This window comes from Borostomias antarcticus (genome assembly GCF_949987555.1).
Source record: "Borostomias antarcticus genome assembly, chromosome: 1".
In the NCBI taxonomy this organism is placed as follows: Eukaryota; Metazoa; Chordata; class Actinopteri; order Stomiiformes; family Stomiidae; genus Borostomias; species Borostomias antarcticus.
Window position 1 is genome coordinate 49,136,182 of NC_140234.1, and position 25,316 is coordinate 49,161,497.

At 44.6% G+C, this 25,316-nt stretch overlaps 2 protein-coding genes across 2 annotated transcripts in view; both read left to right on the forward strand.

The window, feature by feature from the left end:
* Positions 1 to 3,338: 3,338 nt before the first annotated feature.
* foxl2a (forkhead box L2a) lies at positions 3,339 to 4,256 on the forward strand (the record flags this gene model as incomplete). The annotated part of the gene is made up of 1 exon (XM_084443441.1): positions 3,339 to 4,256. One exon carries the CDS (start codon positions 3,339 to 3,341, stop codon positions 4,254 to 4,256), a length of 918 nt encoding a protein of 305 aa, XP_084299567.1.
* An 11,389-nt stretch (positions 4,257 to 15,645) lies between these two features.
* The window catches only part of pik3cb (phosphatidylinositol-4,5-bisphosphate 3-kinase, catalytic subunit beta), a 55,960-nt gene continuing 46,289 nt past the window's right edge, over positions 15,646 to 25,316 (forward strand). The window contains exon 1 of the mRNA XM_084446975.1: positions 15,646 to 15,769. The gene's annotated coding sequence lies outside the window, so the exon portion shown is untranslated. The remainder of the gene's footprint in view (positions 15,770 to 25,316) is intronic.

Here is a 25,316-nt window from a genome sequence, read left to right on the forward strand (position 1 = left end):
TTGTCAAGTGTTTCTTAGCAAAGTTAGGGCCTCCATCAGTTCTCATTGTTACAGATATCTTTGGTTAGCCTAGCCTACAGTACTATATAGATATCTTTGGGTAGCCTAGCCTACAGTACTATATAGATATCCGTGGGTAGCCTACAGTACTATATAGATATCTGTTGGTAGCCTAGGCTACAGTACTAGGCTATATAGATATATTTGGGTAGCCTAGCCTACAGTACTATATAGCCTAATTGGTTGATGAAAATTCTTCACCGACATGTTTTGTCAACCAGTACTTTCTTTCGTCCCTCTTTTATCCTTTTTAAAACGTGATGAAAAGAAAACAACAAACGAATGTTCGTTTTCCAGCGCTAGGCTATTAATACCAAGGTAGTTCGGGTTACACATTAAGCTCGTGCTCACGATGTTTACAGATTCTTAACATGTTTACTTAAAGCTTTTTGTGACGTGACGCGCGTGACAACACAGGTCAGATGCCTCGCTCAGGTGAGCTAGAGATGTCTTAGAATAAGTAGACTACAGTCGCTGGAGAAGATCTGAAGGGAAAAGAGATCTCAAAAGGTAGGGCCTATGTTTCCAAACAAGCTGGAGAATTAAGACTTTAGATCCGAAAGCCCCGTTAATAATTTAGGCAATTAAGAGATTAATTGGAATCAAGTAATTAAAGTAGCCATAGGTTTTAGGGTGATGCTGGCTATTATCTTAGACCAATTGATTAATTCTGTAAGGTTAAAATGAGTGCTTGGTGCAGGACTATTAAGCAGCAATTCAGTCTAGCCTGCTTGTTTGACTAAACAGCATTTCGTTTGCAGCCTGAACTTGCACTTTAGCCCTTACAACTTTTGGAATGCGAATGAAAATCTTGCGACTTTGGGCCTAGGTTAGCCTATCTAAACGATGGTGTATCTGCAGTTTCCGTGTAATTTTATCCGATATTCCTTCAATAAAGTTTATATCAATATATAGGCCTATATATTAGACTGCTGGCCCAATAATGTATTCGCATATAGGCAGGCAAAGCTTCCTTAGACTACTAAAATGCCAATACCTATTGGTATAGTAGCCTAAGGCTATAGTCTGAAAACAAAATTAACTTACTGTCAAGTCATAATTGGGCTATTAGAAATGTTTGTGAGTATTTAATTCCTGCACTTATTCTGTGTTAAAGTCTAGGACCAGTTATGTCTAGCTAACCTCGTGGAAAGGCTCGGTGAGACCACAGACTTTTTCTGGAGCAGTAAAGAAGACTAAACAACTCCCGAAATCACGAGGTATTACTAAACACACGCGCACTGTCAGAAGGACACAACAAAAGGCTCGATTTTTGTGGTGGCTTCTTTATTTTCACTTGCACATAAACCGCTGCACCGCATCTGTTGCTTGTGCAGTGGCATGTAAATGGAGAATGAATCCTCCATTGAAACTTTATGTGAAAACCTCCTAAATGAAATTTTATGTGAAACCAAAATAAAACCACAAACAGAAATCATGCATCTGCCAGTAGTTTTTTTTAAAGTTTTTTTTTACCTTTACGTACTCTTTTTAGTTATTGTGTCTACTCTTGTGGCACAAGTGTGAGTTTCTTTTATGTCAGAAGCATTTGGAATAATGTAATGATTTTATTACACTAGTATTATTGATGCATTGTAACAAATAATTACATTATCATTGCATTAGTATTAATTATACATTAGTTGGCTCACTATTACACAATTTCCTGATTTCATTTTACACAATTTGTCCCAAAGGTGGACGCAGGGCTTAAGTAACAAATGAGTTACTCAATTGCAGCTTAATGTGTGTTATTCATGTTCTCATGTGTCAGCCAAAGTTACAATTTGTCATGTAGGCTAACGTTAGGCTATTATTAGTAGGCTAATTCAACAAGTGGCCTAATTGAAAACTTTGATTAGTAGGCCTAGGCTTGTCCTAATTTTGTAGTAACCAATTGATAATATTCAATTATCCTATATGATACCTTATTAATCAGATTAATATGTCGTTCATATATGTTCCCTTTATTTACAGTATCAGTAAACAGTACAGTCCAAAACACATGTGAAAAAGATCATAATGAACCTGAAAAAAGGTTTCTGTTTTAGCACTTGATACGGCTCACTCCGGGTCGGTAGTAATTGCACGTTGAGAGACGGTTGGCTCTCATCGCTGTTCAGCTGTTCCCCTACGAGCAAGGGTTTGTCTCAAGCGGCCCAGCCGCAGACTGTGGGCCGGTGGCGGGTGATGACACACATGCCAATGCTGTTCCACCTGCGCCGACTCTCATTGCACGGAAATATCCTCCCGGAAAAAGCCGAGGGACCAGCATGGGTGGCCAGGGAAATGTACACCCCGTCCATACACCTCCCTCGCAATGTGAGCTAATTAAGCGGCACTATCAATCCAGGCTTTCTGAGCCTGTGGACATGCGGGCAGTAACTAATGAGTCTCTGGCATGTAGTCTAGCCCAAATTAGCATGCACGGATACTGAGGCAAAAGTTGTCATATTACTCTTCCAGCTAAAGCAGTTTAAAAATAGACAATAAAGATGTGGCCTATAGGCTACCAGCAAAATATTAATATTCTTAAAACAACGACCCTTATGGAAATGAATAGGCTTGGCTTATTATATAACAGATTGGGCATATTCATCTGCTGAACGTTAATTGTATTGACAAGTGCATGAAATGCTCAAATTTATGAAAATAATTAGGCTACAGGGCTACTTTAAAGTTGTCTTGTGATTGCTTTAGTCTAAACCTCTCAATATTAATCAATGCACATTCAATGAGTCGTATCATATTAAACCCCAGTGCAACATGTAATTTTGTACGCCGGTGTGATTTAATTAAAAATGCCTATTTGTTGAAATGTAGGTTACAGAGAGGTTAATCTCAACTGTTAACAACGGAGGCGGAACTCGTCAAACGCGCTCAAATCACAGAGCAGTACGTTGCACGACGCAAGGACGAGCCTTGGCACACTAGCGTCTGCCTTTGGAAGAAAAAATTAGAAAGAGAAAAGGGTTGGACTTAGTGAAGCAGCAAACCACAACCTGGTTTGCGCCTCCATCAGAAACCAGTTTGGAAGAAATCTGTTCTGTGGAGAGTAGAGACTAACCGGAGCACATCAAGTCCTGAACTGAAGCACAAAACAAAATTCTCTGTGCGCAAAGCGGTTGGAAGCTCGTTTTTGAGTCCAACTTGGGCTGCATCTCGAGGTGCTACGGCAGGTATTATCGATTACCTGTTGATGCTAAGCCACAAGTGCACTTAATCGTTTTTTGTTTTTCAATATTCGTGCGGGATTTGTTATTGTTTTGGTGTGCGCAATGATGACCACTTACCAAAACCCGGAGGATGACGCAATGGCCTTGATGGTACACGACACCAACACGGCCAAGGAGAAAGAGCGACCCAAAGACGAGCCGGTCCAGGACAAGAGTCCGGAGAAAACGGACCCATCCCAGAAACCCCCCTACTCTTATGTCGCTCTCATCGCAATGGCCATACGGGAGAGCTCGGAGAAGCGCCTCACTCTGTCCGGTATTTACCAGTACATCATCAGCAAGTTCCCTTTCTACGAGAAAAATAAAAAAGGCTGGCAGAACAGTATCCGACACAACCTTAGCCTCAACGAGTGCTTTATCAAGGTTCCCCGCGAAGGAGGCGGCGAGAGGAAGGGGAATTACTGGACCCTCGATCCGGCGTGCGAGGACATGTTCGAGAAGGGAAACTACAGGAGACGGCGCCGGATGAAGCGTCCCTTCAGACCTCCACCAACCCACTTCCAGCCGGGGAAATCCCTCTTCGGCGGAGACGGGTACGGTTACCTGTCCCCTCCCAAGTACCTGCAGTCCAGCTTCATGAACAACTCGTGGTCGCTGGGCCAGCCGCCCACCCCGATGTCCTACACATCCTGCCAGATGGCCAGTGGCAACGTGAGTCCCGTCAATGTGAAAGGACTGTCCGCTCCCTCCTCATATAACCCGTACTCCAGGGTTCAGAGCATGGCGCTTCCCAGTATGGTGAACTCTTATAACGGCATGAGCCACCACCACCACCCGCACGCCCACCATCCACAGCAGCTGAGCCCGGCCAACGCGGCGCCTCCCCAGGTCCCCTCCAGCAACGGAGCGGGCCTCCAGTTCGCCTGCTCCCGCCAGCCCGCCGAACTCTCCATGATGCACTGTTCGTACTGGGACCACGAGAGCAAACACTCCGCGTTACACACGAGGATTGATATTTAGAGTTTACTAGAGGGTCACTTGTAAAATGGACTCATTAGGAGAGTGAGAGAAGTCCTATATTTTCAAACAAGAACCAAAGTGTTTGTTGACTGTTGACAATAATCTGACGGGCTATTTTGTTCCAAACATTGTCTTGAGAAGCCATATGGAGGACTGTAAGAGTGGATATTGAAAGAATAAAATAATGGAAAAAAAACTGGAAAATGGAGGTAAAGGAGCCAACGGGGACGCACGAGGTATCAGAGAACTTTTCGGGGGCCCATACGCACCCGTGTTTGCCCTGGACGAAGACGTTTTTTTTGGTATTCAGCATTTGTAAAGAAAAAAAGGAACGAAGAAAACATTTCGACTAGTTCCCTGTTCGCAGGGGTATAATCAGAAAAACAATAACAGTAGCGTTATCAGTGTGAGTAATGAGAGATCTCAAGTGTACGCTGTTGCCAAATGAAACATGAAAACAACATACTCCAAATGCCTCGGCCTGGTTTTCAAAACATTACCTGGTCAAGTGATAGCCTAATTGAATTTGAACGTATGATGCACTGAGTGGACTTCAGGTGTTGATTATTTGCCTGGTTTTCTTATCGTGACATTTACGCGAGTTGCAGGTGTGGAAATAGTAGGCCCATTGTCAGATTATACCAAAAATATTTTATTACAAGGGTCATTGACTTTTTAGGCTTCGTGACCCCCGATTGAGATGGTTTAGATTGCAATAACATCCAGCCAGTGTCGTATTTTTTAACCTTTCTTGTTTTTTTTATCAACGTAATTATTTTTGTCTCATGCGTGTTGGGACCATGTTAAATTAGCACTTTTCCCTCTTTTTATAGTTTTGTGAATTTCTTAATAAACTTGTATTTCTTTCAAAGTTATACACTGGTCGTGATGTTATCTTTATTTGTGGGAATTAGTTACCAAGGCCTAGCGAAGCAACCACTAAGGCTATTTCAACTGTCAACGAAAATATAATTATTATGAAAATAATAGTCTATATAGGCTACTTGTTATTTCTGTCATCGTAATTGAGCTATAGGCACTTTTAAACAATTCGATTGTTACAGTATGCTATTGGAACTTGACTGTGTAGGCTATTTTCGATTCTATAGTCTCTAAAAATTATAACGTGTAAAACCTCTCAAATTCTTCTGCGAGATAGCCCTAAGGCTTTATTTAGTTTTTGGTTTCTCAATAACGGTCACAGCATGTGGACATGGTACATTCACCTTTTAGTTTGCATTGTTTTCAGTGGACATACGCCTAGGCTTACAGTTTTTGGAGTTTAGATGGTTGATGGCCTACACTGACGGTCGTTGGCGCAACATTGACTTTTTTTCATCTTTTGGAAAGTATTTTAATGGCTTTTACTCATAGGCTACATGGTATTCATATCCTTTTTATTTAATATGCACATAACTCAGACCTCATGCACCATTAGCCAACTGATATGTCAATATGAATGTCGGTTCAAACATGTTACATGATGAAAAGACTGCGGCTTATCCTCCGGTGAGCATTAGGGTAGGCAGAGAAATCGTGAATGTTTTGAATAGACAGTGAACTTCTTCGAGGGGTTCTTGGCAGTCGTTGCTCAGAGGGCGAGTGCTTAGGAGAAACAGATGCTGCTCAAAGTCAAGGATCGCCATGACAGTCTCTCCCTTTAATCATTATCTCCATATGTAGGGTTTCTAAATCGATAGTAGTCATGCTTTCAGTAGACTATTACATTTTTTGTATTATTTGTGTGACCGCATTCTGGGTATAGGTTTTGAATTCGTGCTTCTAATGAATAGCCTATACAATACAAATTAATGTAGCCTAGGCCTGCTTTTGCTTAATAATATAACAGAACAGACATGCTCTCATCCTGCTAAGGACACTGCATTTGTAGGCCTATTGATAACTATTCCTCGGCAAAAAATATCAAACGGTGATGGCTTTGGGTGAAATTACATTAGGCCCAGTAAACAATGGTTTCGCAGAATATAGCCTACGCTATTTGTGGATACCATGCAAATCAACGCAATTTTTCAAAAGAGCATAGGCCTGTAAGCAGCGCAGCAGCTTTACACTAACCTTTCCCGTTTTCTGTCATCTTGTCATTTTAACGTTCAATCCAAACAAGAACACATAAAGTGACGCAGGCTGCACGAACTGGCAATGCTGATATGCTACTATAGGCCAGCTCACGGGAGAATGATTGTAACACAGCCACGCATAGCCTAGGCCTATATATAAAAAAAAAACGACTTCCCTTTAATTGTGTCTGAAAACGTGGAGTTGACTGTAGGCTATACGTGCAGTTCCCCGTGAGGCCCAGAGAGAATTGTGCCGTCCCTGGGGTGGGGGTGGGGGGGCACTCTTGAAAACAGACTTGGTGACGAGTGAAATGCTTTCAATACACCGACAATTCTCAACCCTCTTCCTACTATTATCACTTTCACAACACTTCAGACTCACAGTCTGTGAACGAGGCGCTGAAAACGTTTTTAAGCATATTTTTATACGAATGAATCAGATCGATATATTATTGGCATTACAGGACTGCATAGCAGGCTACTTGGTTTGCTAATTTACTAGCTGATCATTTAGACGGTTAGACTTTTCGTTGGGACTCTTCATCTATTTGAGGTCATGCATGGCCTGGGACGTCTACTTTCACCTGAGGGATCAGGTGAGCTTTGGTGTATGCCGTCACTCTAGTCCCTGCTTGGCCTCAGAGCATCTTCCAGAACACCACTCACCTTGATCCACCCGTCGCTCCATAGCAACTGTCAAACAATGCCGTATCATCTTCACTTACCCTCCTCTCCATATCGTCCCATAATGAGCGTGCGTAGGCTACTAACCGCTTCATTAAATTCATTAGGCTTAGCCTACGTGGATCATCATCATCATCATCATCATCATCAATCATCAACCTTTATTTTACTAGGCAAGTTAATTAAGAGAAACTCTTATTTACAATAATGGCCTAGGATCAATCGGCGTATGGTTAGACGTCAAAATAAATAACTAGCCTACATTATATTGTACATGTTTACACGTGATTTGGCTTAGGGCTACCGCATAGGGAGGCTTCTTGTGTTGAAATAATTTCAAAATAAAGAGAAAACCGGACTTGCGTCACGGAATAATTCAGGATTCAATTCGGGTTCTCTTCTCTTCTTATTTGCCGGTGAGGATACAGTGCGGCGTAGCTTTTCATGTCCTTTTCAGTTCTAGTTCCCTGGCAGTAGGCGAATGCTTCGGGAGGATGAATACGAGGGGCAAGAAACGACTGACTTAGCCTATTGACACGTCGTTACGTGAGAAGACTGTTGACAAACGGCAATTGGGAAGTGGTGCGTGATGTTGCCGCACTCCTACTGTGTAGCCTAGGCATACTGTGTACTGAATTAGACCCGTTCTTACTTGCAGTAGCCTAGGCTATTACATTGCCTTGATAGCAAGCTAAGGTAACTCGAATTAAAAGTAAATATAGGGAATTAATTCTATAGGCCTAGTTTTAGAATAATAAAACGAAGTGTTATATGCTAATGAAGCAAATTCGTTGTGTTATTTAACTAGAGACTGCAAGCATGTGAACACACCTTGCTCGATCTATTAGGCTTAGTCAGAGTCAGAATGACACGCCGACTATATCTCATAAATTAAGTTCATAATGGGGCTATAAAAACGTAGTCTATCAAGCAAAGAGAAGGCCTAATAGGCTACACTGTCATGTTTGCCTGCACGACGACAGAATAGGCTATCATCTCACTAGCATAATCAGTGTGGAAAATAGGTAAATAATCTTGGCATCTTTTCTATTCAAGCAGATTACTTAAATGTAAGAATCATAGCATCTCTATTTATTTTCCATTGTCGTAAGCTCCGAAAGGAAAAAGGCTTTCATTTGAAACGTTTCACAATGCTAACTAATTTAATTTCAATTTGTTTATGGAATACAATTCCCACGGCATAGAGAGAGAAATAACTTCGTTGTTCTAAAACGGGAGAACATTTTGTGCTCAATTCATCGAAGCCAACTGTTGCTTCTGCCCATTCACGCGCCTTCTTCTCCTGAGCGAGCAGGATAGACCAGCGCGCGCAACACCCCTGACCGCCGCGAGGCGCGTGGACTGACATCTCCATCCTCCGTGCGCGCAGAGGGAGCGTCAATTCAAGGTTGAAACATAGCAGTGTATATTTTCTGCTTCCGCACATTAATGTTTTGTAAACAATGACGATATAAGGGCACGTTTGAAAGGCTTATGTATGATAAACATGCTTCTAAAAATAATAAATAGAAATGTTTCACAAGAAATCCTAAAGCATGTTTCAGCGACGTTGTAGCCTAACCATGTTTAGAGATTCAATTTAACTGACGACAGATGAGTTGATTGATTTACGCACATACAGGCTATAGTAGCCTATGTAATAGGCTATAATTAAATCAATATTGTGGTTTTTAAAATATTATATTGATATTAACAATGCATTCTTCGTTGTATTATTGTTATTATTATTATTATTATTATTAGTAGTAGTAGTAGTAGTAGTAGTAGGCCTACTAGTAGTAGTAGTAGTAGTGGTAGTAGTAATAGTAGTAGCAGCAGCAGCAGCAGCAGCAGTAATAGTAGTAGTAATAGTAGTAGTAGTAGGTAGTAGTAGTAGTAGTAGTAGTAGGCTAGTAGTAGTAGTAGGTAGTAGTAGTAGTAGTAGTAGTAGTAGTAGTAGTAGTGGTAGTATCATCATCATTACCAGAGTCGCTATCATTATCGTTATCGTGTGTATCATTAGTTTACAATTATTGTTCTTATTGTTGTTGAATATTATTGTAATGTTCAAATATGCCTCGAGTTATAGGCACAGGCGCAAGCCAAGGCTGGTTCTGAAGGGTTTTAGCAAATTTGGCGAACAAAACAGGGTAAGGCAAGGCAAGGCAAGTTTATTTATATAGCACATTTCAGCCACAGGGCAATTCAAGGTGCTTTACATGAGACATTAAAAGCATTAAAACAAAAAGCAAGACATTAAAGACATTTAAAACAAAAGGCAGGACAAATTAAAAGCATTAAAGGGTAATGGGTAGGTTTTATTGAGTAGATTTTGCAGCGGTTTTTGCCCCACCCTCAGTATGTACGTGCGTAAAGTGAAATGTGTTCACTCTGTTGTACGGACCAAAATATTCAACTGTTCAAACATGCACTGTTTCTCTCTCTCTCTCTCTCTCTCTCTCTCTCTCTCTCACACACACATACACACACACACACACACACACACACACACACACACACACACACACTCGGTACATAAATCTCCATGGCGCATGTCTTTGTTAGGACCGGGGGTGCGGCAGGTGTGCATTTGAGCAGAAAGGTTGACAGTTCATTTGAGCAGCCGGGAACAATGGACCTGCATGCAGGATGTCCCCGGGGCTGCGGGAGATAAGACGAGCCCGAACCAAGAATTCCTCGCTCCGCGAAATAGTCAAAAATAGTCTAGAATGTCATATGGAACATGGAAGGCCGGCTGTTACTGGATTAATATACAGTGTTAGCCTTTCTGCTCTGCATCTACACCGTTTTGAATCCAATTCAAAAACCCTTCCGCACATAGATGTTCAGGCCTGTAGCCTATATGCCCTAATTCGTGGGGTTGTTGTATTTCTCTAGGGTATTCATTTGAGATTTAGATTCCATTGTATGGTAAGCCTATCTTGTGCATATGGCAAATAGGCCTCATGCATCCTCTTTAATTGATATGTGGAACCCACGTTCACAAACATTTACAACACTCCAAAGCTTTACATAAGCCAACAACATTTGTCTTGGCGACTTTTTATTCATTTCTCAGCAATAGAGCGCGGTGAATCTATTTGGCACAGGTGATGTTTAATGGTTTAAGCATCCGATCCGTGGTAAAAGTCAACACGCGTCTTTCAATGCGTTGCATCAACTGTTTAGAAACAGAAATCAATTAATTCATGCATTTGGTATGTGAAATGAATTAACCTTTTGCACGCCTGCATAGATTTGAAGGATACTGCCTATAGTTAGACGACGAATAACATGGTCTTTCCCAAGCCAGATGTCACTGTCACATTTTTATATATTTTTCTTTCATTTTGCTTCGATAAAATGGTCAATTATCTCTCTCTCCACGATGACCATATTCACCTACAAGATCATTGCTATTAACAGTACAATCTTGACTTTACAATGAAAGGAGATCATGCAGTTCTACTTGGATCGCACAGACACTGTGCGCGATGACGCACGTGTGGTCAATTTTTGAAATGTGCAATTTAGGCTATAAACAATGACATTTTGTTATTTACTGGGGTGATTATATTCCCCGTCCCCAATACTGCCTTTCCCCACACTATGTGTTGAATTTAGGCTCCCTAAATACCAGCCACGTCTCTGCGTAAAGGTGCCTTTGCTTAACAGTGCGCAAAACGAATTGGCTGATGCTTTAAAATACAACCTAGTCTACGAATATTAACGAGCCACAAAAATCAAGGTACACATGTTCTATTTAATATTGTATATCAGTAAATACGGAATATGACACATATAAAGGGTGTAATTCATTTTCGTTAAACATCGTGACGCACAATGCATGCAGTGTGTGCGTGGGGACGAAGGCAGGGGGGCACACATGCCTTGCATCCCAACCTGTAGGTGTGTTGGGGCCTGGAAGGGATGTTTAAATTATTTCTTTATTATACCACGATGAGGTGAAAAGGTTTCGCACACTGGGCGGTTTTGTTTTTGCGTGACTTTCCGTTGAGCGCGCGGTGAATAACCATGATTGTACTCTTTCTTGAGCTCTCGGAGATGACAGATTATAATCAACAAGACGGATAAGGTCAAATAATTCTCACAGAACGCATTTGACCCTCCCCTCTCCGTGAATCCCCTCCTCCCATGATCTTCTAAGCGTACCTAGACTCGCTCCGGGAACGCGTGTGCGTCTGTCAGAGGCTGGGGAGGTGGTGGCGAGCACCAGCTGCCAACGCTATAGGAACCGGCGAGGTGACCGTTCGAGTCACTCCCTGGTTACTGGTTTCCCAATGCTTACACAATTGAATTCCCGGAATTCTTTAGAATGTTTGAGATTGAAGCGAAACGGTTTCCATTTGGACGCGTCGCACATCACCCCAACCCCATTGAAAATGAGAGTGGGGTCACCACTGTTTGGTATACACCAGCTCGAAACAGGAAAATATGTAAAGATTTGATTCTCAGAAAATCCGACAATTGTTAAAAGCAGCGTGTTTATTTTTTTTATTTTATTTTTAACTTTATGGTCTGAGCACGTGCTATTGCTTTACAAGGTGGTTTCTTTTTGAGGAGCATCCGTTGGTGGTGAATCTCCAGTGTCATCAAATTGTCACAATGATCTACGTGATGTTTCAATTGCAGAGGATTTTATCTCAGTCACAATCACGGGAAACAATAGCCTAGATAATATGAAACCTTTCTCTATTAAAAATGCCAAAATATTTTACATTCTGATACTCAATAATTTGTTTATGAATAGAAAACCACACACACGTTTGTCGAGAGGATCCTTGGGCAAAATACGATTTAAAAAAATCTATAAATACATGGCTATAAATAGGCTATGCAGATTCAGTCATCCATTCACGGAGTTCGACTGACTGTCGCCCCGGAGTCACATCACGCGCATACCGCTCTCTGCTTCCACCACAACTGAGCCACCAAAGTCACCTCGCGCCATTGCCAAGGCACAGATGACAGTGGCGCGCCATGTGGATCTCCACAGCCACTCTGGAAATGTTAGGTCATAATGGATGTTGCACTGTAAAATAAGATGGCATGTTAAAATAGAAACATACGTTCATCTGACTTATTTGTTTTGAGTTTGTTCTACTTTTATGGTGAAATTGTTCTTCAACACATTTCAAATAGGCCTACGTCTACTGAACTTAGTTGTCTATGTTCCTGCGTGACCTTCCTTCACTTTTTATTTATTTATTTTATTTTTTAAAGTCATGCATCACATTTTACAGGTAACCATGTAACAGGAAGCCTAATGTGTGATTCTTATTATTTTCTGTTTGCAGAGCAAGCATTATATAGGCCTATATCATGATGAGGGCACCCTTTTGCATTACGCTGTGCAAAACAGGCCTATTTTGAAATGAAATTTCACTCGAATCACTGCATGCTGTGACTTGTGTGATTTTAATAATATAGGACAAAATAACTATCAGCATCTTCAATTAGCCTAAGCGTTTTCTTATTCTTTTCGTTTTAAACAAATTCATGGACCGTGCGTTTTATATCTCATTGATTAAAACCTTGTTTCTCTGTGAAGATCTCCTGAATAATACTTTCCCTTCAGTCAACCAGACATGGACAAGTGTTTAAGGGCCTACTTCTGGACAAACGGACTGTCTCGTCTCGTCCTGTAAAGGGAAATGCGATAAACCATTTCCCTTTTCTTGATTATGAGCTCTAAATTGCTTTGTCGGATTTTAAATGCGAAGTCTTTTCCCATCGTGCCCATTGATGGAGTCTATTTTTAAACCTTTTCCCCTAGTGTCCCGGGAACGCTTCCGGCGGGCTGGCACGGCTATTAGGAGCGCGCCAGCCTCCTCTCGTGTTCACACATGTTGCCATAATTCATGTACAAAGTGGCACGATAAAACGCACTATTGCCATAATTCATGTACAAAGTGGCACGATAAAACGCACTATAACCAGAAGATACTCAACTGTGAAATATCAGTACGCCTTTATTAAGTCTAAACGCTTGATAAGCCCAGGGCCTACGGTTATTAATTATTACACTTCTACACAACTTGTCAAATCCAATTTGGGTTCAACATTTTTGCCAGTTTTTTCCTCATTGTCACATTTATTTTATTTTTGGTGTTTGACGATGAAGACTTGTTTGCAGTCTTCCATAAGCCACATCACTGAGTCATGCTCAACCCAGGTCTGGATGGACGGGTATTCCTCAATGACAGCATGAGTTTAAAGACAGCATAACTCGATTTACATCATGTAACCTAATTGCTAACAGAAGTGGTAAAGCATTTTATGATACATGGTTATTGCAAAGTTTTAACATGTTAAAATGGTATTATGCCAATGCATAAAGTGTCATTGGTTGTGCCTTCAAATGAAGTAGGGACGTCTCTCCACCCAATCTTTCTCTCTATTGGCCGATACGTGTCCACATAACAGGAAGATAGTCCTGGCACTGACCCTGCTCCCCCAAGTATACCCTAGCCTCGTTACATCACCACATCTCAAACAAGGCACAATCCAATCTCAGCCTCCAGAACGTATTACTTTCAAGCAATTACATACCTCTTGGAAAGGGCTCACAATTAAACAAATTATTCTATTTTGATACCCATAATTATACGCATTCGCATGAGGTCCGCTTTCAAGTCCAATGTGCTTTTTATTACACGCTTATCTCCAGTGATGAGATTATGCAGAGTGCAGGTTTGGATTGAGTTAGGGTACATTTAATCGAATGAACGGAGAATGACTTTGTAATGGAAGCATGCTGGAAACAGCACTGCGCTGCTTCGCTGCTCCCTTTGAGCCTGTCTTTTGTTTGGGGGGGAGGGGGCAGGGGTGTGTGTGTGTGTGGGGGGGGGGGGGGGGGGGGTAACCCACACTCTTATCTGCGTATGAGGGCCTATGACACATCCTAGAAATTGAAGTTCAATTTCAGGCGTAGACTAGGGTCAGGCTAATCTGGGTCCAGGAACCAGCACATGGTACAGTATAATGCATTTGGTCAATTGTTTACTGTCAACAAATTCAGTCACATGAATCAGGACGTGTGGACGGTTGGTAGTGATGTCTCCTATTATATATCCTATTAAAATTTTTCATTTCTTTAGTGGAAACTTCAGACAATTTTAACAAGTCTTTTTTGACGAATGACCACACAATTAGCCCACGTGGCTTTGAGAAGTTGATGAAACTGCACTGCGGTGTTCAGGCTATGTATCTGCTGCCCTCTTGTGGTAAGAAGTGGGTAGTACAGTGCATTACCACTTCAGAATCTCCTGTCTGTCCATTAAAGGTCCACTTTTACCATCACACCTGTCTCAGAGACTTGTATTTACCAAACCACAACTCTAACATCACTAGTTACAGTCCAAACCTCCAGTCCATTACTTAGATATTTTTCCTCCATGTTCAATTTCATTGTGAACATAGCCACACACAGTCTACAATCCATGGCCCATGCTTCAGAAAGATAGTTTGATACCTCCTAGCTTCAGGAGCTCAGGATGTTGTCATGAGGCTAGATATCTCCTTGGACACACACTGGATGGAGGAAAAGAGAGGGGACTGAACAGCACCTTTATTATATCAATGAATTTTGTTAGATTATATTTAATCATTGACCCATTAAAGAAAAATCGGATTTAAATCTGTGTAAAATATCCCTTTCATACTATGCGACTTTGGCCTGCTCTTGTGATGTGAAATATAGGACATCATCAACACATCTGATCCTGCTGGAAGTTTTTTGTTATTTCTTTTTATGTTCCTCATACATTTATGTCATTTAATTGTTTTCTGTATGTTCTATTATTGTTTACTTGGGCGTTTGTATATTACCCATTCGTCATATTAGGCATATCCTATGCTTTTTTTTAATGAAGTTTCCTCGAGTTCCCTACCTCCAGACCGCCACCAGAGGGAGATAAAGCTCTTCAATTAGTTGGAAGATTAACCACCTCTATGACGTGTGTGGTGGTCTGAGCTAATAAGGCGGCCCTTTCAGAGGAGCAAGTCGAATCATAAGATGCTAATAATTAATACTTGCTTTGATTGCTGCCATGATCCTTTTTAATTTGAAACTTTGTATATGCTACAGTTGCATTCTGCCCACAATGTAGCCTATATCATTTATTTTTGACGCAAAGTTTTAAACTGTACAAAAACGTGCCTCCTTATAGGCTATAGGCATTAATACGAGCAACTAGGCACCGGTAGACACCAAGCTCTGTAGTTATAATGAGCCATTCCCGAAGAATGCAGCGGGGCCAATAGGCGCGCCTTCGGAAACATCGCAATGTTCCTACTTGCAAATTCCACTTGCTTCCCTTTCTGCTCATTACATCGTCAGAACTTTTATTTCCGGGTGAAATCACGGCCCAGAAGTTTTGTGCCGGCGATGTAGGCTGGAGCCTAGATGAGGGAAACGAGCCGGTTGAGCACTGCTGTGAGCATACAAGGAGGAGGATAGAAGGCGGACGGAGGGACAGCCGAGCCGAGCGTGTCGGTGGTGGCGGTGCACCTTGTGAAAAACAGGAAGCGACGCCTGTCTGTCTGCCCACCTGCGCTACATGGTCTTGCGTGGAAGACACCCGGCTTGCCGACTCAAGTATCACCGATTTTCGACCAAACCACTCGGTCGTCTGGCTTCATCCGAGAGATAAACAACTCACTCAACCATTTCCTTGTTCGTATGGTCAATATTTTCCGATTCCCAGCAGGAGAGTAGGCTACCCCAAGGTAAGTCCTCACAGTCCCTCTCAATTAGCCTACTTAACTGAGCCCTTCGTGCGAGAGGGACTTTGTGTGGCGTTACGTTCTATCGCCAACTCACATGTAGGCTATTAAGTGATAGCGTTGTATAAAGTATTGCCGCAGGTATGCGAGAAAGCTTTGGTTTTCTCATTTTGGATATACATATGGCTAACAACAGTTTACAGCGCCCTAACGTAGACTATATTTCAGCTAGGCTATATAGCCTAGTACGGTATTTAGGGACCATATAGTTTAGGGACACTTCGTCAACTAGCGTTACGTAGGCTAGGTTACCTTTTGTGGTCTGTATCCCAAACCCTCGTCCAAACTCGTTGTGTTTTCTCATATCCAGACATAGCACACAGCAACCTTGTTTTTGGATGACTGCCGCAATGACATGGACATAATTATGAAGTGTGTTCAAACCCTATCGTTAGACCAGGTGTCATTTCATTGGGTGTGTTCTGCACCTCGCCTTCTGACTGCCAAAGGCACCACGGTTGCAGTCGTGACAGCATGCCTGACGCACTAGACTAGACTAATGTGGGTGATGAATGCCTTGAACAGATGTTATGTAGCCTACGAGCTCATGTAGGCTTAATGTTGAGCTCATGTAGGCTGTTAACACTCAGCCTGCTTTACTTTTTGGCTCCCGTTAACGTGGATCCTCTATTTGAGAGCTCAGCTTTAGAAGCAATTTAGATGTAGTTTTCTACGTGTGAATTAGAACTGGTTTTATTTTGTCAGGCTAGGCCCACTAGTACGCAGGCAAGCTTGAGCTTGTCAGGCATTCTCTGTTTCTGTGGCTCCCTCCTTCCCTCACTGTCTATGCTGATGTGTGCATAAAATCATGTTTTGAAATGGGCATGCAGCAGGTTGTGGTTTAAGTGGACGCAAACATGAGTATTACTTTATGTGTGTGTGTGTCTGTGTTTGTGTGTGTGTTTGTGTGTTCATAATGTGTCTGTATGTTTGTGGACACTCCCCTGTGGGTTCTCCCTCCCTCTAAAAGGGCCCCTCTTCCTTCCTCTTTATTCAAGATAAAACAACGCAAATAGCAACTTGTTAGGCTGCTACTTAAGAGTCTCTAATTTCCGTAACATGCAAACACACACACACATTTCTGTATTTCCAATGCGTGATTGGCTGTTGTGAATCAGTGCTTGGCTGTGACCCAGGCACCATGTGACAGCAAGTCAGTGGGTCTAGCCAGCAGGTCGCGGGAGGCAGTGATGTCACAGGTCAGGGGACAGGCAGGGACACAAACAACGATGCCGTCAGAGATGGTGTGTGCGTGTGTGCGTGTGTGCGTGTGTGCGTGTGAGTGAGTGAGTGAGTGCTTTTTGACATTATGTGTGCTGTGAGAGTGTTGACCATAAGCCCCCGCCCCCCCGAGCGCTGACACGCGGGGTCTGGGAGGGGGAGAGGTCGATCGTGGAACTGACTGGATCCATGAATGGAGCGATTCTCCCCATCATGTGAGAGCTCTCTGTGCCACAGAGGAGCCTGCTTCTTTATATAAACACTTACACACACTTCACAGACTTGTTGGTCACTTAAACCCAGTGACCTGGCAAACGCCTAGAACATGCAAGGACAGTTTATGATCACACTGAGGAACACAGATACAGTATAGCTATGCGTTAGATAACAAACACATGCACACATGCACACATGCACTCTTATCAGTTGTCTGCCCTAAGGGTGGGCATGATTGTGGAACTAATTATCATTCAGTGCTACAGTAATATACTTGTAAGGAAAGGTCAGAACTGGAGTGTGTGTGTGTGTGCGTGTGTGCGTGTGTGCGTGTGTGTGTGTGTGTGTGTGTGTGTGTGTGTGTGTGTGTGTGCGTGTGTGTGCGTGTGTGTGCGTGTGTGTGCGTGTGTGTGTGTGTGTGTGTCTGGGGTACTTACTGAGGGCGGTATTCAACCAGCGTCAGTCAGGTGGTTGGCAAACATCTTGATAAAAATAGTATTCAGTTCTTAGACATTCAGTACACTCCAATCTGCTACTCCAAAATCAGAAAATATATTGCGATACTGTCGCCTACTACATCCTCAAACCACCAAATGTCCATCCTCTCTCAGGCTTTCAGTGTGTTCATTTAGGCTGCCCCACAGTGCCCCAGTGCTGGACAGTGTGGCAGACTTTTACAGAATGACTTCATTAACCCATGAAGCTTAAGCCTACACGTTGTCCTGGAGGGTCGCCGTCGGGCCATTTGGTTAAGATCAATGCACCATGCTCGCTGACCCGGCCGCCTCCATTACATCCGCGCCCACGATGGCTTATCCAACCGGACACGTCGCTGTGTGTGTGGGTGCGGACCTCAGCTTCCAGTCCAGCTGGGTTTTGATTGACAGATCTCCTGGTGTGCTGCTGGTGCCTGCTCTCTCTCTCTCTCTCTCTCTCTCTCTCTCTTTCTCTCATTTCTGTCCTGCTTTGTCTCTCTTTTCCCTTCAATTCCTTCTCTACCTGTGCTCTATCTTCACTAAAGGTAACTAATTCACTGTAATGGAGCTCCTAATGCTCCCCCCCCCCAAAGTGCTCTTGCTCTTGCTCCCTCTCTCTCTCCCCCTCTCTCTTATATATATATATATATATCTCTCCTCTCTCTCTACCCCTCTCCTCTCTCTCTCCTCTCTCTCCTCTCTCTCTCTCCCTCTCTCCTCTCTCTCCCTCTCTCCTCTCTCTCTCCTCTCCCTCCCTCTCTCTCCTGTCCTTCCTCTCTTGATTGCGTACTCTCTGTTGAGACGGGTTGGAGCTGCATGATTGACAACTCTATATAATTGAGGGGACAGAGTAGAGCGGTATAGCATGAGAGCACAGCTGGTGTGTGTTTATATTTTTCTGTGTGAGCACCTGCATGCGCATGCTTTCATTAGAAATGCATTACACACACACGCACACACTTCCTGTTGTTAGAGTTCTTAAGTATCACCGCTGGTCATGGCTTGTGTTGTGTAACATCCTCTCCCAGACTCAGATCTGAAGGGAAGGTGTGTGTGTGTGTGTGTGTGTGTGTGTGTGTGTGTGTGTGTGTGTGTGTGTGTGTGTGTGTGTGTGTGTGTGTGTGTGTGTGTGTGTGTGTGTGTGTGTGTGTGTGTGTGTGTGTGTGTGTGTGTGTGTGTGTGTGTGTGTGTGTGTGTGTGTGTGATTCTGGACGGGCAACGTCTCTCCTGCCACCACCAACATGTAACGCGGGCACTCCGTCATGTCCACGCACACACGTGCATTCAATCAACAGGCCTATGCAGATCAAATGTATTAAAGTATTTATTCCGAAAATATTCTGTGCTTGCGGAAACTGGAAAAGGGCACCCACATGGAATTCTCTCATGTTCTCACTTTTCCTGCACAACAGGACGAGACCTGCCACGATATTCCAGGCAGAATGGAGAGAGGAGGAGGAGGAGGAGGAGGAGGAGGAGGAGAGCAGGGAGAGACGGGGAGGAGGAGGAGGAGGAGAGCAGGGAGAGACGGAGAGGGGGAGGAGGAGAGCAGGGAGAGACAGAGAGGGGGAGGAGGAGGAGGAGAGTAGGGAGAGTCATAGAGGAGGAGGAGGAGAGCAGGGAGAGACAGAGAGAGGAGGAGGTGGAGGAGAGCAGGGAGACAGAGGGAGAGACGTAGAGAGGCAGGTATAGAGAGGCGTGGCGTAGGCCAGGTAAGAACGGGCAGGCGGAGGGACAATAGGGCATGTTCTCAGAAAAGAACAGAGGGATGAGGAGGAGAGAGACGGAGAGAAAGAGAGGAGAGAAGGCCGACTCGGCCAGACGGAGAGGAGAGGACGTGCAGGGTGACCTGGAAAGAATATCGGGCAGAAAAATGCGTGGAAAGGAGAGAGGGAGGGAGGGAGACGGAGGTAGAGAACGAGGGATGTGTTCCGTCCTGGACGTAGCCTGGAGGCGAAGAACCGACCGACTCTGTAACCTGAGGAGAGCAGGACTCTCCCTCGTCACCATGGCAACGCCCCCGAGGCGGCTCCTGTCTGAGTGCTTCAGTCAAGTCTCACGCACGTACACACACACACACACACACACACTCTCAGGGGCAGATACGGTATGTATTTAAACATGCTGTGCCTTCAGGGTGCCACTGAAAGTGGGGACTTGCGCTAGTGCCAACACCTACACTTCACCTACCAGTATTACTGAGTGGCGCTACTGTATTTAGAAACCCTAGTGTTGCGTTAGCCCCGCAAGCCTAGGGATCGCACTACTAACTACTCACTTTTTAATTTCGTTGTACCTTGGCACAGTGACAAAGACATTCTAACTGAGGCGTAGCAGGATTAGTAACTAGACTAGTACACTCTCCCCATGTGGATGACCCTGTGGGTGGTCCTAGGTTTCCTCAGTGAATGCAAACTCTAAACCTGCTCAAGGGGTGCACAGCTAGTTTACTCACTGCGGTTTGCTGTTGTCAAGATGTTCTGGGCCGGCCAATCCGGACCCGTCCTCACACGAGATCCCCTTTGTTGCTGCGCCAGCCCGCTCTCGCTCTGTTTCCAGAGTCAAGATCAGCCCATATAGAATAAGGTTTTGTAGTTACTGCTACTTCATACCGTCCACAAGAAGGATGAGACTTGGAACTGTAGAAAACCCTGCAAAAATGTCTGTGCGCGCGCATGGTTGGACCTTGTAGTCTAACCCTAACCAAGTTTGGAATCGGCTTTAATGGGATCGAACCGCATGACCTTCCCTCAGCCCTCAGCCCTGCTACAGGGAGATGACCTTCCCTCAGCCCTCAGCCCTGCTACAGGGAAATGACCTTCCCTCAGCCCTCAGCCCTGCTACAGGGAAATGACCTTCCCTCAGCCCTCAGCCCTGCTACAGGGAGATGACCTTCCCTCAGCCCTGCTACAGGGAGATGACCTTCCCTCAGCCCTGCTACAGGGAGATGACCTTCCCTCAGCCCTGCTACAGGGAGATGACCTTCCCTCAGCCCTGCTACAGGGAGATGACCTTCCCTCAGCCCCGGTACAGGGAGATGACCTTCCCTCAGCCCTGCTACAGGGAGATGACCTTCCCTCAGCCCTCAGCCCCGCTACAGGGAGATGAGATTCCCTCAGCCCTGCTACAGGGAGATGCCTCTTCTTCCATTAGACAGCCCTTCCTGGTCACAGTCCTGGTTCTCTCTCTCTCTGGGTTTATTCTCTGGCCTGATAAGCATGCATAAATAGGGTCCATTTTCTTAAATAAAATGGGAGTTGGACCTATTATGAAACTGTACATGACACCTATTATACAACCTCTGTTTCTCTTTTCTATATCTGATTGATGTCTATCTGCATTGTGTGTGTGTGTGTGTGTGCGTGTGCATGCATGCATGCACGAGAGAGACTGTGGTCATTGGTGCAGCAGTGGCCCCTGGCTGAGACAAACCTTTGTTCATTCAGGCAGGCAGAAGGTAACTGATTTACAGCATCTTAGAGAACTACACACACACACACACACAGCCCTCCCACCTGAGGGCAACCTCACAATGGGCCCTATAAATAGAGAGAGAAATGGGTAAAGGCCAGAGGCAGTATCTCACACTGCAGGGGATACAGCCACACACACTAACATGCATAAGGGGATACCTAAACCAGTTATCACCATACTGTAGCTCACTTTGATACACACACACACTATGAACTCTTTAAGTGAGTCTGTACATGCGCTGGATAATAGGTGTGTGTTATTTTCAGTAAAAGCGCGTGTGTGTGTGTGTGTGTGTGTGTGTGTGTGTGTGTGTGTGTGTATTGTGTTTCTGATGGACAGACAGTGGCCTTTTGTTTACAACCAGTCCGTGATGACGCAGGGTCTTCTGTATAGCCCCCATCGGGGCCTTGTGTGTGTTTGGTCAGTGCGTAATGTGTGTGTTTTGTCGCATTCCTGTGCTTTGTGTCGTGTGTGTATGTGTGTGAGAGAGAGAGTGTGTGTGTGAGAGAGAGGGAGGGAGAGAGCTAAACAGAAAGAAGGATATTTTGGCTCCTCTAAACACTTATCTCAATTGAATCGCTTTCTGCTTTGACCGCTCAGTGTGTTTACGACCACTGAGCTGAGACTGAGCAGACGCTGGCATGATACTCAGAAGTGTCCCTGTTTAGGACCAGCCACCCCAGGACGGAAAGGAAACAAGGAGACCAGGTCATAAAGAACTTTTACAACAACCTAAGATCCAGAATGCAGTCCTCATAAGTATCAGATGGCAACATTTTTAATGGATACCTATTGTTTAAAAGATGAAAGGGCCATGCGGCGATCGCAGAAAAAACACTGTGTTCCCTGACACACACACACACACACATACACACACACACACACAAACCTTAGTGCCCTACGACATGTTGTAAGGCCTACAGCATCTTGTTTTTGCCTTGGGTGGGGGAAGGGAGAAACCAGGTGAAAAGACAATTGTCCTTAATCACACAGCCGCCATATCGCTAATCTGGTTGGGAAAATGCAGAAGCCCCCGTTAACTCCAGTGAAAAGATGGCTATGAAAATACCACATCAAGAACCAAAATATTCTAAATAACAGGAATAATACATTCAATGGGGACTTCCGCCTTCCCCCAACCAGACTAGCATTATGGTGGGTGTGTGATTAAAGCGAATGGCTCTGTCTAAAGATGGGCACACTACCCCCTCAGGAGGTAGTCTGCAGTTTAAATTGTGGACCCCAGGGGCCCTACGGCTCTTTTGTCAATGCCTCTGGCTAGGGGCAGTAACAATCCCACTGGAGCAGTTACTGTTGCTGATAGGAGTGAGTTTATTGTTGGAATGTGTTTGGGGGATAGAAGACCCCTTGCAAATTGGGAGGGGGAGGGGCTGGGCAATCGGGTATGGCTTGGGAGGTATCAGCAGGAGTGGCGATCCAGCCCGAGTCTTCCCATGTCAGAGTCCTGGATTCCTCTCATTCCACTGTGTGGGGAATGGGTGGGGCAGGGGGAGGGTGTGTGTGTGTGTGTGTGTGTGTGTGTGTGTGTGTGTGTGTGTGTGTGTGTGTGTGTGTGTGTTGGCAGAGACTAGGGAGAGCGAGAGATTGTCTGTGTGCACTGTGTTGGGAGAGAGAGGGAAACGTGTGTGTGTGTGTTGGGAGAGGGGGAGAGAGAGAGAAGGGGGTGTGTGTTGGGAGAGAGAGAGAAAGGGGTGTGTTGGGAGAAAGAGAGAGAGAGAAGGGGTGTGTTGGGGGGGAGAGAGGGGTGTGTGCAAGAGAAAGTGGAAAGGGAGAGAAAGGACAGTACCTCTGCCTAAGTAGAGTGGTGTTTGCACAGTGATAAGGGTGGAACGATTTGGGAGTATGTGAAAGGTGGTAGAGATCAGAGGGAGATTCTGTGTGTGTGTGTGTGTGTGTGTGTGTGTGTGTGTGTGTGTGTGTGTGTGTGTGTGTGTGTGTACGTACACACGTGTGGACTTAACGTACATGTGTGTGCGCTTGTGAAGGGCCTCTGCGTAAGCTTTGACGCTCTTAGCTCCGTGTAGCACCCATTGCCTGCGTCACTAACCACGGCTTTGTGCATTGTGCAGGCTAGTGTAGCATTCAATGGAGAGGCCTATGTTATTCTAGCCTGCGGATCAGGATGTACAAACAAGGGTGTTTTCTGTGGTCCCAGGCAGCTTAAATGCCCATGGAATTCCAGTCAGATATCCCTCTGCTATGTGGAGTGAGGTGTAGCAGGCTATAGGAGACACCGATCCATACTTCATGCACTGTAGCTAAGGTTAGCTTAGTTAGCGTTTGCAATTAGCTAGGCCTGTATTCTATAGCAGACATGACTCAATACTTTGTGTAGATAGCTTAGTTGGCGTTAGCAATTAGCTAGGCCTGTAGTACTAACGCTGTCCAATACAGCGCACAAACAGATACACATGAACATGCGCACATACTACATGAAGTGCACCCAGACCTACACACGCATAGGGGAACACAAAGGGAAATGTACCCACACACACTGTCACACTGATGCTGTAGGTCATGTGAAAGCCTTGGCTATGATAAGACCAGCTCCCAGTGAATCTGTCCAGTCAGTTAAACATTGACTCTCTAGACAACAGATCTTATCATGGTGGTGAACAGCCAGACAGTTGCTGGAAGGAACAGGGATGGTTAGCACTTGCGGTCTGGTTTGTGTGTGTGTGTGTGTCATGTTTGGCTATTATTTCCATACCATTCCTAAGAAAACCCAGGGCTACACATTACGTGTGCCAGTTGAAATACCGTAATATCCCTGAAGTGAGCCAGGATGTCTCTGTAATCTCAATAAGCTTATGGAAATATTATGAAAATAATGTGAAAGGTGTTACATGGGATTCACTCACCTGCAGAATCCCAATTTTGTTTAGAATACATTTTTGTTGCCCCGTCTTTTAAAAATATTTGGACAACTTGGGGTTAACACACTGACACGCAAACATATACACAAAAGAAGCACACAAAGTCTCTCACTCGCGCGCACACATACACACACACACCCACACACACACACACAGACTCTCACACACTCACAGACACACACACACACACACACACACACACACAGAAGCACACACAGGCATGCACGCACAATTTTTGGGGGGGGCGTTAAGGACTTTAAAGGTCACACCCTCGTAAACAAGATGGCACAACAAACCAGTGGGGAAAACACAGGAAGCTGGAAGCCCCGCTACTCCCCTCCCACGTACACACACACACACACACACACACACACACACACACACTAGTATATCCACCTAGTGTGTGTTGCGTGTGATCAGTGCATGTTCAGGTCGTGCCACACAGTTACAGTAACATTTTCACATCCACAACCGAGGCGCTGCACTTTGAAGGCGGAAATGTTGGGGGACAGAGTGGTCTGTGGAAATTACGGTATGTCTGTGGAATGCCCGTCGCGAGACCACACCACGTGCAGTCAAGGAAATTAGCAGAGCTGAACACCGAATGAATTGGAAAAAAAAGAGTGCCCTTCCTCAGTCAATGAGCTGCACTGTGTGCAACTGCACCCTGAGGTGCCTGTGCTCGATGACGCTATTCTAGAACAGTGGCGGTATTCCAAGTCATTGGAACCTGTGCTACAGTAGCTCACACACTCGCCTAGCCGTGCATACTTTGTGAATGGCGTCCTGTTAAAAGCGCTTCTGAACACTTGTTGGGCTGCTAACCGCCGTTCACCCGCCACGTGTCGTACTCAGAAGAAACGGGCCTCCTCATCAATGTTTCAAACGTGATATTCAACCGGACCAGGAGGGAGAGAGAGAGATGGAGAGAGAGAGAGAGAGAGAGGAGGGATGGAGAGAGAGAGAGAGAGAGAGGAGGGATGGAGGGAAGAAAGGGGGAGAATGAGGGGTGTTAGTGAGAGGGGAGAGGAATACGGCTGGAGAGAGAGTGATTGTGAAGCGCAGAGTACTTTCCATGGTCTTATCTTTTAGGCTATGTAGTAGAGTGTGCGTGTGCGTGTGTGCATGTGCGGCAACTCAAGTGGGCTCTCACACACACACTCAGTCTCACACATACAGATCCGAAGTCCCCCCTTTCTCCTTCCA